At 37.3% G+C, this 19,561-nt stretch overlaps 1 protein-coding gene across 2 annotated transcripts in view; it reads left to right on the forward strand.

Annotated features, from left to right (window-relative positions):
* Nucleotides 1-279: 279 nt before the first annotated feature.
* The window catches only part of ADGRB3 (adhesion G protein-coupled receptor B3), a 750,806-nt gene continuing 731,524 nt past the window's right edge, over nucleotides 280-19,561 (forward strand). The window contains exons 1-3 of one of the 2 annotated variants that reach the window (XM_030315777.1): nucleotides 280-952; nucleotides 2,349-2,516; nucleotides 3,625-4,396. In XM_030315777.1, coding sequence (XP_030171637.1) covers nucleotides 3,640-4,396 — 757 coding nt within the window. In that variant the 5' untranslated portion in view covers nucleotides 280-952; nucleotides 2,349-2,516; nucleotides 3,625-3,639. The remainder of the gene's footprint in view (nucleotides 953-2,348; nucleotides 2,517-3,624; nucleotides 4,397-19,561) is intronic. The other variant, XM_030315778.1, reaches the window with a different exon arrangement.

The raw sequence follows: 19,561 nt of genomic DNA on the forward strand, positions 1-19,561 counted from the left end.
CCCCCGGGAGGCAAGAACTACGGGAAGGCACAGCGGCCGCGTAGCGCTCGTCGAGCCTCTGGCCGGGCGCCTGGCGCACCGTATCGGTGCTGGCGCCGGGCGCGGGGCGCGGGGCGCGGGGCGCGCGGCGCCCGGGGACGCGCGCGCGCAAGAGCACGAGGGAGTCGGCGCGCACGCGCACCCCGGGGACGCGCACCCCCTCCTTGGCGCGCGCTCCGGGGAGAGCGAGCGCCGCGCGCCGGCGCGCACACCCGAGACAGAGCTTTACTATCTCTCTTCCTCTCGCGCCCCTCCTCGCTGGGCATTCAAACAGCTTTCCGACATCACCAGCCAAGGATTTTTTCCCCCCTCTCCTTAGTCGCGGTCCGTCCATCAGTACCTGCGGGGGGAGGGGGAGGAGGAGGAGGAGGGAGGAAAGCGGAAAGAGGAAAGAGCATAAGCTTGAGCCTTCCGATCCGACCACGAATACTCCTGTAATAAACCCACCGCCCCAACAAATCTGCCTTAGCAGCAGCTGCTGCCGCCGGTCACTTCTCGTCTCAGCGCTTTCTTTGCTTCTTGGCTCATCGGTTTGTTGGGGGTAGATTTGATAAAAACAAATCCTTGCTTTTAAGCCACTTGCATATTTTTGTTTCTTTAGAGTCTCTCTACGGGGGGCTCCCCCCTCCCTCGGTTGGAGGTTGGATTCAGTTGGCTACGGCGTCAGGCTCCGGGGTCCTGGGGGCTTTTTTTCTCCCACCCCTCCCCTCTTTGATTTTTCTCCCCCATCTTTTGCTTCTCTTAAGTGTGCATTTAAAAAAAAATAAAATAAATCCTGATTTTTGAAGCTGAGCCGGGGAAAATGGGCAACGGTGATTGGGACCGAAGGGGAGTCTCTCCGTCACTGTTGCTGGGACGCGTGCCTGTGCTGGTGTCTTAGAGCAAGAGCCTCCCTGAGCTTTCGGAGTGGAAGGTAAGGAAGGGGGTCCAGGGGTCACCTTCCCTTTGCCAGGGGTCGCCACCGAGGAGCTTTCGTCTAGGTGTTTGCGGAGGGAGGACAAGGAAAGGAAAGGCTGTTGCTGGCAGATGGAGGGGCTACGACCAAACCCGACTGTCTGCATTTACTTAAACGCCGCAGTTGAAAAGTTAGAGAAGTCTGTTTTTCAAGAGATGTGCATGGTCGGAAGGAACAGGCAAGGAGACCTAGAAAAACTGACGGTTGTGTGTGATTGGGGTGATTTTATGAGGAGAAATTTTTAGGTTAGAAGGAAGTTAAGATAAGGGGAGGCAGTGGGTCTTCTATTGGGGAAAAAATTTAGTGGAGTGATGGCGCCGTCTATGTTCGGCTAAACTAAAGTGTCACCCAGAAAATCAGTTTGGAGAATAGCTAAACTAAATGCCGGTTTGCTTCTTAGCAGGACACAAATAAATAAATAAATACAGTATCCTTGAGGTCTTGGTAGCCATCCCTTAGACACCCCCACCCCATTCTTTCTTTCTTAAAAAAGGGAAATACAATTGTTTGAACTGGCCCTGCATTCGGGGACGGGGGTGGGGGGGGCCGGCAGAGTTCAGTGATTCATTTTTGATTCTTTAGTATAAAACAAGGCTCTGTACACCAAGGCTTAAGGATTAAAATAAAGAGCATTATATTGAGGGGGCTCTCTTGAGCAAGCTTGAAAGTGAAATCAGAGCTATTTCCTCACTCTTTCTAATCCTTGATGAGCACAGCAATGCAGACATGCACTGTCAAATAAATGGAAGCAAAAGTACTGGATTTCATTAGGAAAAGAAATACGACCTCTTTTTGAGTTACCGATTATAAAATGAAGCCCCTTTCATGGATGGAATTCCTAATTTAGACACTTATTGTCACATTGGCTCTCAACGCCTACACTCTATCCTGAAGAACACTGCGCAGACCTGCATTGCCTGCAAAGTGCAACAGCAAAAAAAAGAGGAAATTATTTCCAGAATTTCCTGCAACTTTCCCAATTTTTTAACCTTTACGTGCTCATTGGCTTTATTTTCTCAAAAAGAAAATGCATTATTCATTGAGCTATATGCTTGAAACGGAGAACACTGTTTTGATAGTCCCAGCAGTTCTGATGTTATTTTAAACTGCTGCTATATAGAGATTTAGAGTTGGGGCTGTTTTCTCCTATATCAAGACATAGAATTTGAATTATGATCTGGAAAATGCAGATCTATCTTCAGGGACTTCGGTCACTGGTATTTGTGTGCATGCGTTGGTGTGTGTTATGCAATGGGAAGGAAGAGGGTTTTATCCTTTGGTTCCGAGAGGACCCAGGCAAAGACACGAAAACTCTTAACTGTCTATATGTCTGTATGTCTGTCTCTGTTTACAGAACAGTGGAAGAGACTGCAGCCTAAAGACTTTTATAATTAACTTGGCATCACTTTTCTCAGCTCAAAGGCTAAACAAAAAAAAGCAGTGTCATTTATTCTAAGAAATAACTTCTTAAAGGTTAAAGCTGAAAAAAATTCAAGTTATTTTTGGATAACAACTTACAGAGGTAAATATAACCAGGATTACTTTATTATGCAAGGCCAGGTTAAAAAAACATAAAGAAAAGGAGCTTTGGAGCTGTTGTTGGAAAGGGAGCAATTCAGTAACTGAAATCTGCTAGGAAAGAAAATGCTAATGTCTTTTATCTACCATGTATAAATCTTAAATTACAGTAACTAGAGTTAAATCTTAAATAACTCTAGATAAAATAGCCCTAATTAAAAAAAAAAAAAAATTAAAAGGCTGAAGCCAGCTGTGGTTCTGGGATTTTTCACCGACATCGCCTTTGGATACAGATACTAATACAGTGATCCACTTTATGTATCCCAAGAGGGCATGTCACATTGAAATGACTGTCTTAAATCTTGGTTCTCAGAGGTGATGTTGAACAACAAGTCTTCCCTATGTATCTACCCATCTATGCCCTTTCTCAGATAATGGGCTTAAAATTCTATTAATCCAAATGAATGTTGGTGTTTTTGCACAGGAATTCCCATCAGTTCACACGATGGTCCCTGCAAAGACAAGTATGGGTATTTGGGAGATGATGTTTCATCTGCAACAAATTATCATTTGTGCTTTTAAAATTGTGGCCATCCTTTATCAAAATTGCTTTTCATATTCAAGGTAAAAGAAGTAATGTGATGACAGCTGTTCCCAGATTATCAGATTAGATTGTGTGTGATGATGTTTTCTTCGGGCCGACTGAGGGAGAGAAAAGGTTGTATAGGTTGCTTAAAAAGATTTCAAAAATTAAAAACTTAGGTTATGATATTATTTAAAAGGTATGTTTTCCTCCTCTTTAAATAGAATCATAATGTACTGGGAGGAAATCCTGGTAGATAAATTACAGCATTCCTGTTAATAATCTATTAAATATTATTTTTAAAGTGAATGTAGAAAATTTGGTCATTGTGAATGACCACGTGAGGGCGCTGTTCACACAGCCACCGATAATTTCCTAGCATTATAAAATAAAAAATTACCTGCCCTTCTTTTAAAAAGGGTTTTTTACTGAAATCTTGAAAACAGCTGGCTGTAATATTGGAAGGAGTTTCTTTCTTCAATGCGTGTAGACTCCTACTTGCATTTTACTTTCATTGCCATTTTTACAGGCCAAATGACATAGGATGAAGGCTGTTCGTAACCTGCTGATTTATATATTTTCCACCTATCTCCTGGTTATGTTTGGATTTAATGCTGCCCAAGACTTCTGGTGTTCAACTTTGGTGAAGGGAGTCATTTATGGATCGTATTCTGTAAGTGAAATGTTTCCCAAAAACTTTACAAACTGCACTTGGACGCTGGAAAATCCAGATCCAACCAAATATAGCATTTACCTGAAATTTTCCAAAAAGGACCTTAGCTGCTCTAACTTTTCCCTCTTGGCTTATCAGTTTGATCATTTTTCCCATGAAAAAATAAAGGATCTTTTAAGAAAGAATCATTCTATAATGCAACTCTGCGATTCCAAGAATGCTTTCGTTTTTCTACAATATGATAAAAATTTTATTCAGATACGTCGGGTGTTTCCAACTGATTTCCCAGGATTACAGAAAAAGGGGGAAGAAGATCAGAAATCTTTTTTTGAGTTTTTGGTATTGAACAAGGTGAGCCCAAGCCAGTTTGGTTGCCATGTATTATGCACTTGGTTGGAGAGCTGCTTAAAATCAGAAAATGGGAGAACAGAATCATGTGGGATCATGTATACAAAATGCACCTGCCCTCAGCATTTGGGAGAGTGGGGGATCGACGACCAGTCGCTGGTTTTGTTAAATAACGTGGTGTTACCCCTGAATGAGCAGACCGAGGGCTGCCTGACCCAGGAGCTGCAAACCACCCAGGTCTGCAATCTTACCAGGGAGGCCAAGCGACCGCCCAAAGAAGGTAAGTGCCCAGCAGAGAGGGAGAGATGGGAGGGAGGGGCGTTTGGAGATGGCATTAAGATGTGATGTTTCAACACACAGGCTTAATCATTGCTCTTTAACTCTATCATCTTTGGAGTCATTTGGTTTGTGATCTTCACTAATAAAGGTCTCTTAAGCTAATTTTGGGTTTCAAGATTTTTGAGACAGGGTGGTGAGGATGGGATAGCTCTCATTAATATGCCCTGGTAGTGTGTCTGGAATATTCATGAGGAAAGAGAGGCAAAAACGTGGGGCCAGTTAGCCCTGGAGGTTGTTGAGGGGGGAGGTTCTTTATTGGCTGCAGCCTCTTGGGGAGACCAAGATATATACTCGCGCTCTCTCACGCACACACCTGTGAAATGAATTTGTAGGATTTCTACCTTATGCTAGAGCCCTGCAAAAAAGTAACCTTCACTTCCTCTAGCCTTTGCCCTGTCTCACTGTCTCAAGCAGGACCCCTTTAGTTGCACTGCCCTAAGTTGGGGAAGCAGGACAAAATGGTGACACAAATTCAATAGCAAGTCTGTTTGGACCAAATGACTTTCTGACACCTGAAGACAAGGGTATCCCCCTCCCCCACAGGCCCGATATTAAAAAAAGAAAATGCATTGCACAATAAATCCTGTGTGCTTGCTCTTTCGTGGGTCAAGGAAACCCCACTGGAAGCGCAAACTCTGGGGTCTCCTGGCTGTGAAGTCACTTGGAGGCAAGGGTGAAGGGCAGAATTAAAACACATGCTGATCCTGTAAAACATGATAGCCCTCTTGTGTGATTTTTTTTTTTTTTTTGCTCTTCTGGGTCCCCTCTTGGTATACATGAGGAGAGTGGGAGCGTGTCAGAGATGAGCTAGATGGAAAAAATAGTGCAACGGAAATGCAGAGGAAAAAGAGAAAGTACAGGAGTGATTTTCAGCTTTCACCCAATCCCCAGTGGGGGAGCTACCGGAGGATTTCAGATTGTGGATTATGTTTAATAACGCAAGAAAGCGGACATATTTTGAGAAAATGACTTTTCCTGTTTGGAAGGTTAACGGATGTGTTCCATTCGTTTGAGGACAGGCTGATACATATTCGCTCTCACTCTCTGATCCTGCAACTAGAGAGTGTGTTGATTTTTTATGCAGGAAATGTTTTCTGATCTCCACAAAGATCCCTGTCTGTGGAAAGGGACAGCCAAGCTCCAGTCCCTCTTTCCTCCCCCTCCCCCAACAGAAGTTGTCTTTGTGGCCAATATAAAATTGACACGTTGTTGGAGAATTTTCTTTAAGAGTAGCCAAGGCTTTGTAAGGGGGGAGGAGGGAGGGAAAGAGAGAAGGGTTTAACTAGCTAAATGCAATTTCTCTGCTGAAAGCAATTTGGGGGCTGGGGATTTATGGAGGAGCAGTGGTACAAGGGGAAAAGATGTGTTAGAAAATAAATGCAGACTAATGGCAATGAGAGAGGGTTGAAAACCTTTAAGATTTCTACAGGTCAGTGTTTCACTAACAGCTGTGGCTGAAGAAAACAAAGTGGTTTTAAATTACAGGAGTTCTTTTCTCTAGTAAAAATCCCAGAGAAGCACTTGCAACTGCAGGGATGGTATTTAACACCATTTAAAACTAATTAGTGTCCCCTAGAATAAGAAGCTACAGTACACACACAAAATGTGATGCTACAAGCTGGCTAATAAGACAATTATCACCAGAAACTAGTATTTGTTTGTTTTATTGTTGTTTTAATATAATCCAGAGAATCTGATTTTTCAATGGTTAAATTCCTATCTTGAAACTGACTGCTGATGACAAATGGAAAGTGAAGCCAGTTTTGCAGGCTTTTTTTGGTTAATGTCAGCAAGTGACACAAAGTTGTGTGCACATTAAGCATGATTGTCAGAGATTTTGCTGGTCATGATCATGAGATATGAGTTGAGACAGTGCCGCGATTTATAGAAGTTGGACAAGATAGCCATTTGTTCTGTAAATGAGTAAGAATATGAGTGATTTTAGACATTCGATGTATAAATCATGTGGGAGCACATCTATTTCTTTGGGCTAATTAGCTGGCAAAATGAGAAAGGAATAGCTCCACAGACAAATAAGTGATTGTGTTAAAATTATCATGTTAATAAAACTGAACTAGCAAAAGTTTATATAATAGGGGGCGAATATATGCTGTATCAATAAAATTGCACAGCCTGTATTCTCTTTATTCTAAATTTGTGTTCTTTAATTGTTTAGGTATTCTGAGTCAGAAAGGTAAGGATAAGTAATTCCTGATGACATAATTGTAGCTGATGCATTTATAAGTAATTCTTATAAAATATATACGGCACTCCTTACCTCATTCAAAGAAGCCCTTTTTGGCTATGCTGCGTTGTAGGAAAGGAATGTGAAAATCTGCAGACTCTTAATTTAGTAAAATTTATACAAATTGTATTAAATCTTAAATATTTTATATAAATGATATATAAAATCTTAGAATTATTTAATATCATTTCAAGTAAATTGCCACTTCATGATATTCACAAGGTTAGAGGTTAGCAATTACATATAGTTGTGCTACTCATGTCTAGTTTTATTCCAAAATGTCTTTGCTTTACTTAGTAACATGTAATCCCAGCCTTTGAAATGAGGTTTTAAAAATTCTACTTAGATTTTCTATTAATGTATGATTTCCATTTTCTATAGAAAAGACTGTCCTGTAAGTCATCAAAGGAATAAATACAAAATTATTCTCCACAGTGTTTTACTTCTCTTTTATTCACTGTAATAAATACTGAAAACCTTGAGTAGAAATCTCTTCCACATTCATTGCATCATAGAAATGGCGCACATTGGACAGAAGAGTCTTTACATGCAGTAGATGCAGTTCTAGGTTGTTTAGTGTGGTGCTGATGGGGATGGTAATGGAGTACCAAATGCTCAATGTTTTGAATGCATCCATTGAAATCACAAAATCATATCTAGTTAGTATTGAGGGAACTATAGGCTCACAGGACTGGAATGTTGATTTTGTTGACATTGGATTTCTACTAAAATGTTTGTTAATAATACACTCACGTACTGAAGAATTTCATAGCCAGAAAACAGCAAGAAGAAAACTATCTCTGTTTTTAGTGACACCAACAATTACAGATGTTATTGTGATTACATTATAGAAGTGAATAATTGGATTGATGCTTTATTAACGTGTTAAATATTAGTACATTTAGGTCTCTTTTAAGATCACGTTTGATATATTTGAGGGTGATAGGTGATTATAAAAACTTAGTTGCCATTCCCCAATTTTTATGTGAAAATTTGAAAACAAAGTAAATCAATAAAATGAAGCCTTTAAAAAATAATGATGTCTTACTTTAGGCAATATAAAAAAAACTGTTTATATATAATGTATATAACCTTTTGTAAAGGAAACTCAAGTGACATTGCTGTTTACCTGGTTTTCAGATACTGGCATTTATTCATGAGGTCTTTACTATGTTTTATAGTATATATATAGTATATATATAGTATATATATATATATATATATATATATATACTATATATACACACACACACACACACACACACCCCATAGATGATTCTGGACCTCAGAGCTAAAATAGAAAATAGATGTGATATAGGATACTACTTCATACTATGTCACCTAAAATAAGCAATTAAAACAGTTTTGGCGGAAAAATTCTCCACCAGTGTATCTAAATAACATAATAAGCCTTAATGGAACCTTTGTTTCCTACTTACATCAATGGTGCTACTTATGGGAAGGGAAATTGGGATCTCTGTATAGATTCCAGGAAATCTGAACACACATACTCATTTGTCTCTCCACTCTGCTGTGCTAATCCTTGATATTCTGTCACTCAAGGGAAGTCTCACTATGTGACTGTGTAAAGTCTAGCCTGGGTTGTGTCTCTAGAGCAATTTGTGTCTCTAGCAGTGTAAGTGTTCTCGTTTCTTTCTACTTTTGCTCTTTTTGTCCTTATTACTGTTCAGCTACCTTTCACCTTCCTCTTTATTGTACTTGGATCTTACTTCCTTTTAAATGACTGCCATGATCCCACACTCTGTCAGAATGTAGAAAGGCATATTGAGTCTGTTGTTCCTTGAACACACAGAGCCTGAAAGTTTGCTCTGCCCCTTGGCTGCATCCCATCATACTTTGCATGTGCTGTACTTCTGTTCTAGCATTTATCATATTACAGTGTATTTTCCGCTTGTATTTCCATGTCCCACCACTAGATTTGGGAATGCTGCAAGCATAAAGACTGGGTCTTCAGTTGTCAATGACAGTCTTTTTTCTTTTTTTAATTTTTATTTTTGAGAGAGAGAGAGAGAGAGAACAAGAAGGGAAGGGGTATAGAGAGAGGGAGACACAGAATCCTTGAGCTGTCAGCACAGAGCCTGTTGCGGGGTTTGAACCCACGAACTGTGAGATCATGACCTGAGCCCAAGTCGGATGCTTAACTGACTGTGCCACCAAGGTGCCGCTCTATGACAGTCTTAATAGAGCTTCAGTAAATATTGGTTGAAATGAATGTTAAAGGAACAGCAACAAAAAGATCTCAATAGGAAAGATAGTAATACTTTGATTACCATCAAAAGAATAAAAATACATCGTTTGGAGAAAGTGGCCACCTTTTGCTTCTTGTATGTTTAGGGGAAGATGGCTACCTTTTATATAATTTCCAATTCCATTAATGAATTATTTATATCAGCTTCTGATCTCAAAATATTATTTAATAACATTTTTAAAAACAACTAAACAATGGAATCATTAAGAAATACTCTTAATTATATATATGTGTAAATATATATTAAAAGATTCATGATCCATATAACTTTCTTTACATGACTATCTACAAAAGAAAATTGGCCAGTTTCTATCTGTTAAACTGTCTTCATTTCTCTCTATGTTCTTTCTTCTGGCTCTTGCATTACTGCTACAGTAATGACATTTCCCAAATCCTTTCTTGCACAGTTTGAAGACAAACACGCAACATCTTTCCAAGAAAGATGAAAAGAGTATTTGCATGTCAAGTTTAGTGCTTCTTGTTATTTACTCCTGTTTAATAATCTGTAAATGTAGTAATAGTAGAATACTACTAAAATTGTAGGCCTGATTAAGTAAAGTGCCATAATTCTTACTTCTGCCATTTTAGAATCTTGACAATTTAGGAAGTAGCTCATACATATAATATTTCATGAAAGAAAATTCCATTATATGGCAACATATTTTTTGTAGACAAATTCAAATATTAACATGAAAATTTGTGTCTGTACACATATGTCCCATTCATTCACACATTTGCCAAGATGTATGTTTCAGTGGGTTTTTTGATAGCTGTAGATAAATGTACTGTAGGTTAGTTTTCTTCCAAAATAGACAAGGGAATTTTGCTTTACTTAGAGTTCAGCTTTATGCACTACTTTGACTTCATTTCCCAATAGAAGCAATTTTATTGTTAAACTGAATGCTTTTATAAAATATAGCATTGTTTAGAATCACTCTGGTATATATTATCTAAAGCCATCTGGCCATTGGGTCTGAAATCATTGTTCATTCAAAACTAAATTTTTCTTACTTTCTCAAAATAACATTGCTGGGTTTTAAATTTTTTTTAATGTCTATTTTTGAGAGAGAGAGAACCAGCAGCAGAGGGGCAGAGAGAGAGGGAGACACAGAATCAGAAGCAGGCTCCAAGCTCTGAGCTGTCAGCACAGAGCCCCATTGCGGGGCTCAAACCCATGAACTGTGAGATCATGACCTGAGCTGAAGTCGGGCTCTCAACCAACTGAGCCACCCAGGTGCCCTAATAAAAATCCTGAATTAGAGAGAGCTGAGTTTGAATCTTTTCTTCTACATTTTAACTGTATTACTCTGTATTACTACTTTCCCCTTCTCAGATTAGGTTAGTCATGCTTATTTTTCAAGGTACAGGAGAACAGGAAATGACATCATGTATTGAATTTTAAAAACCTAATAAAATTAATGGCTTGGAATATTTTAGTTCCTGTCAGCCCTGTGGAAGTTTCTTCCCAAATCAATTAACTAATAAAAATCAGAGAGGTATGCAATTTTTCTAAGTATATCACTTCATTGAAATGAAGGGTATATTTTAGTGTAAGGTACACTTGAGACCCTAGAGTGACTCAGCTGCCTTGGAGCATCTGACAAGTGACTGAGCTTGACTCATCAATCTTCTGTAGTAGAGTGTTGAATTAAATGAGACTGCACATGTAAAAACACTTTAGTCCATTGCTCAAGTTACATTAGGCCCTCCATTCAGTTTTTGAATATCTTTTTTATTTTTATCTTTTGGCTATAAATGATAGAGAATTGATAATAAATAATGAAACAGATTGCCATTTAATTATTTGAACTTGTTTAGGAATTTAGGGCATTTAACAAAGGATCATTAAGCATCTTGAATGTATGTCTATTTTGTATTAGTTACAGAAAAGGTAGCATCTCAGTACCTATGTGTTGATGGAGGCATGACTAATACATCAAATAGATCAAACTAGTGGTGTGTGAGTCATCCTAGGCCTAGGAAGATGTCCTTTGGATATCATTGCCGATAGCCTGCAAATCCATTTAAATTAAACAGTTTCATGATTATTTTGCTCTTTGCTGTGTTATGCAAAATTAAGTTCATGTTTTAAAATGTATGCTGAACAGAAATTATCTTGAAATATTAGTCCATATTAAACCATTTGGAAAAAAGTAGGACTATTTTGTATTTTTTTCCACTGGATTATGATCACATACCAGTAAATTCCAGGTTTTTCCCCCAAAGGCTTGTATACTGAGATATTGAGAAGAAAACAAAATTCTTTAGTACTTATTTAAAGATTCTGATATTTTCTTAAAGGAAAATTACAAAATGTCATCTATAAGACTTCATAAAATACTAAGTGCTCTGTGTTCAATTATCTTTCAACTATCATTCAGGAATTTTGCTCACTTGCAGAGAATAACCTAGCTATCTATCTGCTAAAGGTTAGTAAGTAATGTATTTCTACTGTACACAGTATAATAAATAACATTCACGATGAATACATTAATATGGAGCTGTTTCTCTCAAAATTAATTAGGTAAATAGGAGTCTTTTCTGAAATCTGATGCTTGCTGATAAAGCATTTTCTCCATAGCCACATCCGTCCCCATCACATAATCATTAATGCTTAGAACATGTTATAAAATATTAAGGTAAAATGGTTATTGTTTGGTTTCTACCATGTTAAATGAAATAATTTACCTGGATATTATCAAATTATTTTTCCTAGATAATAAGTTTCATTGGGGACAGTTGTTTGGGAAAACAGAACAAATATATGCATGGAAAAGACATTAGAACACTGACAGAACCAGATTATAATACAGTTGACCTTTGAATACCAAGGGATTTGAGGACACAGTTGAAAATCTGCGTATAACTTTTGACTCTCCCAAAACTTAGCTACTAATAGTCTGTTTTTCACAGGAAGCCTTACCGATTACATAAACAGTTGTCTTACACATTGTGTGTTTGTGTGTGTGTGTGTGTGTGTGTGTGTGTGTATGTGTATGTATTGTGTGTATGTGTGTATATATATATGTGTGTGTGTATATATATATATGCTATATTCTTACATAAACAATCGATTAACATGTTTTGTTTATGTATATGTATATATATATAGACTATATACTGATACACATACTATATTCTGAAAGCAAGCTAGAAAAAAGAAAATGTTATTCAAGAAAATCATGAGAGAATACATTTATAATACTGTAATATATTTATATAAATATCTGTACATAAGTGGACTCGTACAATTCAAGCCCATGTTGTTCAAGGGTCGGCTGATTTAGAATGCAACTTAAATGTGCTTAAGCAGAATAAAAAGCATTAAAATAGTTGGGGAATCAACCAGAGAAGGCTACATTGATGAAATTACTTTTTAGCAATAAATATGTTAAGGTGATAGAAATATCACAGAAATATTATCTTGCCTGGGTAATTTATACTGGGTGGGTATTATAAAGTTTTTCTTTCATGATATTTCTGCTGTTCCTCCCTTTTAAGGTAATTTTTAAACTTCTGATAATTTTTAAACATTAATTTCTATGCTTGCATATCTAAACAATAATTTGTTCTCTAATAAACATTATTAAAGAGAAGCTTTACTTACATATCACTCCTCAGAAAATAAGTAAAGCATTATAATAAGCAATTTATAAATTTAAAGAAGATAGTAACACGTAACATTGAGAATGCTTTCCAGTTTGCCAAGCTCTGTTGCATATATTATTTTATTTGGGGAGTAATTGTGTGAAGCACATATTCTTTGCCCCATTGATATGTGTTGGTATATAGAACACCTTAAAGACTGGTTTTTCGTTCTCTAAAAATCTTAATACAAATTGGTTCAAATGAAAAACTAGAGAATTTCTGAGCTATGGGTTTTCTCAGTGTTTCTGGAGTACTTGAATGTGAATCACAAATTCTCAGATATATGAGGGACTTTAGGCATTATATAGTCCCAATCTTAACCTGATTAATGGATTCCCAATCTGCAAACATATTATGGGAACATTATTTCAGCTGAACTTAAATCTTCTTGGAATTTACATTTAATATCATTTCTATAACATAACAGAGGCATGGTCACTTAGGACTGTTTGATAGTTCTACTGTTTTTTTTTTTTTTTTTTTTTTTATCTTTTATCCAGCCAGGACAATAATCGGAGTATACTTCGCTATACTACTTAATACAGAGTAGTGTTTGCAAATTAAAGCTTTCATTCATTAGATTTTTGTTCTATTTGGTATATATTATGTAAACAATGTGGTGTTGATCTCAAAAAATGATTTTCAGTCTAAGCTCATTACGTTAAAGAGCAGTGTGTTTAAAGTTGAGTCTGTCTGGATTTACTAAGATGATTTAGCAATATCTATCTTGGATTTTCATTTCATTATCATTTTCTAGGGAAATCTGTGTTTTTTGTTTGTTTGTTTGTTTTTAAGAAATAGCCTATCTTACATTTTTAGTTATTTATGCTACATTGAGAAATAGTGTTGAGGGTAGGAAAAGAGAGAGGGTAGCATTCCCTCTTCCCGTTGAAAGTCACAGCTTCAGTCAGGCTTACCCTTTGAGCTCTGGCAGCCACTCTCTCTTCTCAGCCTTTTAGCCTGTGGTGTAGTAATGGCTCCCCGCTGTTTCTACCCCTGAGTGCTATACTCCCTCTCTCTCTGGTTTCCCCAAGCACTATCCATGCCTTACTGTCTTTGCAAATTATCTTAATTAAGGACACTATCTGTTTCTTACTGGAACTCTGACTAGTATAGGGGTGTATAATTTTAGTGGTGGAGTGATTTCTGATTTCTTAAAAAAAATTTTTTAATGTTTTTATTTATTTTTGAAGGAGAGAGACACAGAGCATGAGCAGGGGAGGAGCAGAGAGAGAGGGAGACACAGAATTTGAAGAGGCCCCAGGCTCTAAGCTGTCAGCACAGAGCCCGATGCAGGGCTCGAACTCACACACTTTGAGATCATGACCTGAGCTGAAGTCAGGCGCGACTGAGCCACCCAGGCGCCCCAGTGATTTCTGATTTCTTATGAGATTGGTTAGAAACCAACATTTTAAGTTTCGATCCTTTATTTATTCACTCGTTAATTAACTAATTCAATCCTTTTATTGTGCTAAAGATCTTACATAATTATTAGCCTTTTTGTAGATTAGCTTATAGACCAGCCCAAGTAAACAGGGAAATACGTAATAAAAAGAATTTAAACAATTGAGGGGCTCCTGGGTAGCTCAGTCGGTTAAGCATCCAACTCTTGGTTTCAGCTCAGGTCATGATGTTGCAGTTCATGAGTTTGAGCTCCACATCAGGCTCTGTGCTAACAGAATGGAGCCTGCTTGGGATTCTCTCTCTCCTTCTCTCTCTGCCCCTCCCCTGATCATACATACTCTCTCTCTCTCTCTCAAAATAAATACACTTAAAAGAATATAGGTGTTAAAAAAAGAAGTGAGTTAATGAAAATTAAAATCAGTTGGCCATATTTTTTTTAGCTTAGTTTAAATGGCATTTTTTACACTTAAATTTAGGCTCCATTGAATTTAGGCTCTCGAAATGTTTTTATATATTTACTTGTTGGTTTGTTGATTGCTTAGCTAATTCTTAAACTACATAATATATATACATTCATATACATCCTGTATGCATTTTCAGTGTTGATGTGACTTGAGAATATTTAAACTGGCCTGAATATTCAAAAAAGTTTTGTGAATTGATAATTAAAAACAAGTAACTTCAGAGCTCCCATATAAAACTTAAAAAATACTGACAGATTAAGATTTTGCTCTAATTTTATATCATTATGATGTAAATGGAAATGGTGGAAAATGTAAAATGAAAATAGAATTTCAGTTGCTAACTAATCCAAGTTTCATTTTGCCTATTGATTTCATTATCCCTCTCAAAGCAAACCAAGAAGAAAACACACAAAAAGCATTTTTTTCTTTCTTTGTTTCATTACAAAAAATGGATTGAGGCAGCTAAGTTTGCCCTTGTAGTCTCATCTAAGAATTATAGTTTTTTACTTTTACTCTGTGTTAGTCTTTTTGTTGCCTTTCACGTCAAAGAAGGATCCCAAGAGGGGAAAAAAGAAGTAATTTCCAAAAATTATGTGCCAACAATTATGTTGAAACAGAGCTTTATGATTTTTCTGAATAAATAATACATAACGAATATTTATTGTATACTGGATGCTTTTGGAAATGTTTCTTCTTTTGTAGCTGTTCATAATAATTGTAATGTGAAAAAGGGCACCTTGGGAAGAGAAAAATCTGTTTACTTTATGTAATCTTTCTACATAAATCTGGCAAACTTTCAAAGATCTGCTTCTGCCCTGTAGGCTGAGAAATTTGAATTTACTTTGGCTTCTCAGAGAGGTCAGCTTTCTTTATAGATATGTCAGGCTGTGGTCAGCTCTCTTTGGCTGGCCTTGGTTTTTGTAACTTATAGGGCAAACAGTATGTATTTTTTAATACATGTGCCTGAGAAATTAATCAAGCACACTGACTTTTTTTTTTAATTTCTCAGTAGGCTTTACTTTCAAATATGATGAAGTAAATAGCTGCGAAGCTTCATTGTCCATTTGCATAACAGAGAACATTTTAATCCTTTTGTGTAATATATTAAAATTTTTAAAATTTAAGAAATTTTAAAAACCTATGGCTTTTTTCTGTTTTAGTGATTCCCTGGAATTTTCTGATGACCATGTTTTGGTGTTCAACTGGTGATAAGGGCATAAATGAGTTCCAGGCATAATAAATATGTGTGCTTGCCTCTGGCCTCTGCATCAGGAGACCACAGAAACCACAGAAATGAAACAGAGAGAGTTTGGAAGCAGAATAGAAAGAAGTTGATCCACCAAGTAGTAAGAACTGATAAAGGTGAAAGAAACAAGTACATGTAGTCTGTGAATTAATACAACCTTTTTTTTCCCCCTAGAACTGGAACATTTTTTCTAAATAAAAGCCAGTATATAAAAATGATTTAAAAAAAATGGAGCTGTTTTGTTTGAAGTGGACAGGAGGCCTAGAACCCTGCCTAATCAGTCTCCTTTCTTTCTGTGTTGGCCCCAGAAGCAATTCTGCTTTAAAAATGCACTATAGAACTATAAATTTTAGAAGTCTCTATGTAGAACCACATGTGAGAAATTAATGGTAGAAACTTTCTTCCTCCGAGAAACTAAAATTTTTAGTGTTTTGGTCACTAAGAATGTGTAAGAGCTATCATTTTTTTTTACTGAATTTTGCTTAAAACAAAATTTATAATTTGTCTAGGATCCATATGTCTATGGCCCATTTATCTGTGCTTAATTTTTCTCCATCCCCTGCTGTTCCCTTTCAACCTGGTAAAGTTTGCCTGGGCCAAACCAAACCTCAGGCAGGCCCTCAGCCTATTCCCTCATGCCTTTTAGACATCTTTGATGCTTTGTGGGGAGTGTTTTATAAATGGACTCTGTTATTTTTCTGCCATGTCTCATCCAATCTGATGGTCATTTGCTCAATCTTCTGCCAGCTGTTAGTGTCTCTGCCTTTGCTTTGCAGAGACCTTGGTGTAATAAAGCCATGCTGTGTTTGACTAAAGGTGAGATTCCCCACCCTTTCTCTTCTTTCTGTCACACTCTTTGTATGATGCCTTTTTAGTGCCTATCATGTAAACATTCTTTTCAGAGTTTCTCTGGAATCAGTTAGTCCTGTGGCTCCAAGTAGGACCTCAGGATGAATGCCACAGTTCTTCATTTTTCCTTCTGGTCATCCAGATTCCAAACCTCTTCTATTGAAGGTTCCCAACCCTCCTGCAAATTTGCTTATTCCAACTATGCATGCCTCTTGCTCACATTCTAGTTTGCCTAGATAAAAATGGATATTATTTTAAAATTCTTTTGTATCTTTAACTTTAATTGATAAGTATTCAGAAGCCCCAATTTTAAATCTGTATCAGTGTAATACATTTGGTGCTATTCATTCTGACACTCTTATTGTTTTGTGAATCCCTAAATAGTTCAGTTGCAAACTCTAACTTCTTGGAATAAACTAAAGATACTGGGATAGTGAAAATTATTTTGAGTTCCTTTGATTGTTCACATATAATGGATATCCATAACTGAAAATAGCTTATATTAAAATTTTTTTTAAAAATTTCTTTTAATGTTTATTTATTTTTGAGAGAGTGAGAGAGAGAGTGCACACTAGCAGAGGAGGGGCAGACAGAGAGGGAGACACAGAATCTGAAGCAGGCTCCAGGCCCTGAGCTGTCAGCTTGGAGCCTGATTTGGGGCTTGAATTCACAAAATGTGAGATCATGACCTGAACTGAAGTCAGACACTTAACCGACTGAGCCACCCAGGTGCCCTGAAAACAGCTTATTAAAACAACCAGTTTATTAGCTTTGACATTCTATAGATATGAGTGGATAATTGAAATGTTATTAAGGCTCTTCATAATTCCAGCCTTCTACCGTTCTGGGCACATAAGGAATCATGTTCCTGGCCCACTTGTGGTTGGGTGGAAAAGGGCACAAAAGTCTCTTTACTTCTGGCATGGAGACCTGTACTTAGAGAGAAGAGGCACCCTTGTCATCATCCTGATTCCTTGACTGTCTAAAATGAGAGGAGGCCCCTGCCTTTGCCCTTGCTGATCTGTGATTGTCGTGAAGCACAAGCAAGGAAGAACTTTTTCTGTTATGAGACACTGGGAACTTGGGGTTTGTCTTTGTTACTACAGCCTAAGATAACATATATAACTGATGCAGTGTCCAGTTAGAGAGGTTAGGGGAATAGTTGTGCTGATTGGTGTTGCTAAAAGGTAATTAGGCACATTGGTGACATATGTTGTAATTCAAATGTAATGACATGGTGGCCATGTCTGTCAGTGATATTTTGAGAGGAAGAACTCACCTGCATATTCCACAATGTACCCTGGGCAGCTGTATTTGAATTTATTGCTGGTAACAATATGGAATTCATTTTAGGTATTACTTATCAATATGTTACTGTTTTAGCCTAATTTAACCTAATTATGTGTTAGCCTAATTAAAATTAATACTAAAATAACTCCAATAATTGTAAATTTATAAGAGACCATTCTTTCAGTATTCATCTGAAAAGTTGTTAGGTTTGGGGTGCCTGGGTGGTTGAGTTGGTTGCTCAGTTGAGTTGGTTGGATTTTGGCTCAGGTCATGCATGATCTCATGGTTCTTGATTCGAGCCCCACATCGGGCTCCGTGGTGACAGTATGGAGTCTGCTTGGGATTCTCTCTCTATCCCTGTGTCCCTTCCCCACTCTCTCTCAAAATAAATAAACTTAAAAAAAAGTCATTTAGAAAAAAATTAAAAGTTCTTAGGTTTTTTTTTACATTTTCAAACATACCCAGATTGAAGAGGGTATTGTGGTCTTTTGCTGAGTCATAATTATCACAGAACTAAGTAGAAAGAATTCATGTTAGCATGGTAGTTCTTGCTGAAAAGTAAAACTTGTCCTGCTGTCTGCCCCTTCCCTTCTTTTTCCCTTCCTCCCTGTTTTTCTCTTCCTCCTATGTTACTTTTATTTTTTCAGATACATAAACTATGATTTATATATGTTGATCTAGATACGTCACTACAATAATTTGCACAGACTCTGCTATCGATATATGTGTTGGTGTTTTCGGTAAAAACAAATATTTCTGTGGTAGTTGATAGGGAGCTTGTAATCACTTAGTAAGCACGGCTTCATTAATCTTAGCAATTTTCTTGTGAGTTTAATTACGGAGCAATAATTAACCTTTCCTTTGGGTAGGTGGGTTTTGTCACATTGAGAAGTATTCTTACAGGAGACAGGAGAGGAAAAGTAGGCTGCTGTGCGTTCCTTAGTGGGGAGTGAAGAGTTCTTCCCAGTATTAGTGTGCACAGGCAAGTTTTGCTCTACTGCTCTGCTGTGCCTTACATTATTTTTCTGGCTTTTCCATTCTCAAGAAGTTTGGATTATGGTATGCTCATTAATTATAAGAGACGCACTTCAGGATTCAAAGAGGGGTATAGAAGCCATTGAGCAACTGAGAAATTAAAACAGAAGCAAAACAAAAGCTTTCTGTTTTCTTTTTTTCAATCATATATTATGCTGTGAAGAAAATCCAGGGATGAAGTGAATTGCCCATTCACTTCTCACATGTCTACGTTGATATGTAGCACACACACATACACATACTCACTTATATATGAATTTATGATATTAAGTGATCACATGGCATTAAATGATCACAAGCATTGTATATATTATATTTGAAAAGGTAAACATTTTTCAGTAGTTTGAGAATATATTGCCCCTTCAGCTACATTTACTAACTAAATATGTACTGAAAATAAATCTAGCTACATTGACTCATATGAAGATCAATGGAATGATAAGAAATAAAAATGCCTTTTTCAGGGACACCTGGGTGGCTCAGTCGGTTAGGTGTCCAGACTCTTGATTTTGGTTCAGATCATGGTCTCACAGTTAGTAAGATAGAGCCCTGCATCAGGCTCTGTGCTATTAGCACAGATTCTCTCTCTTCTTCCTGTCTCTGCCCTTTGCCCACACGTACAAGTGCACACTCTGTCTCAAATAAACAAATAAACT

The sequence above is a fragment of the Lynx canadensis genome, chromosome B2 (assembly GCF_007474595.2).
Source record: "Lynx canadensis isolate LIC74 chromosome B2, mLynCan4.pri.v2, whole genome shotgun sequence".
Taxonomy (NCBI): domain Eukaryota; kingdom Metazoa; phylum Chordata; class Mammalia; order Carnivora; family Felidae; genus Lynx; species Lynx canadensis.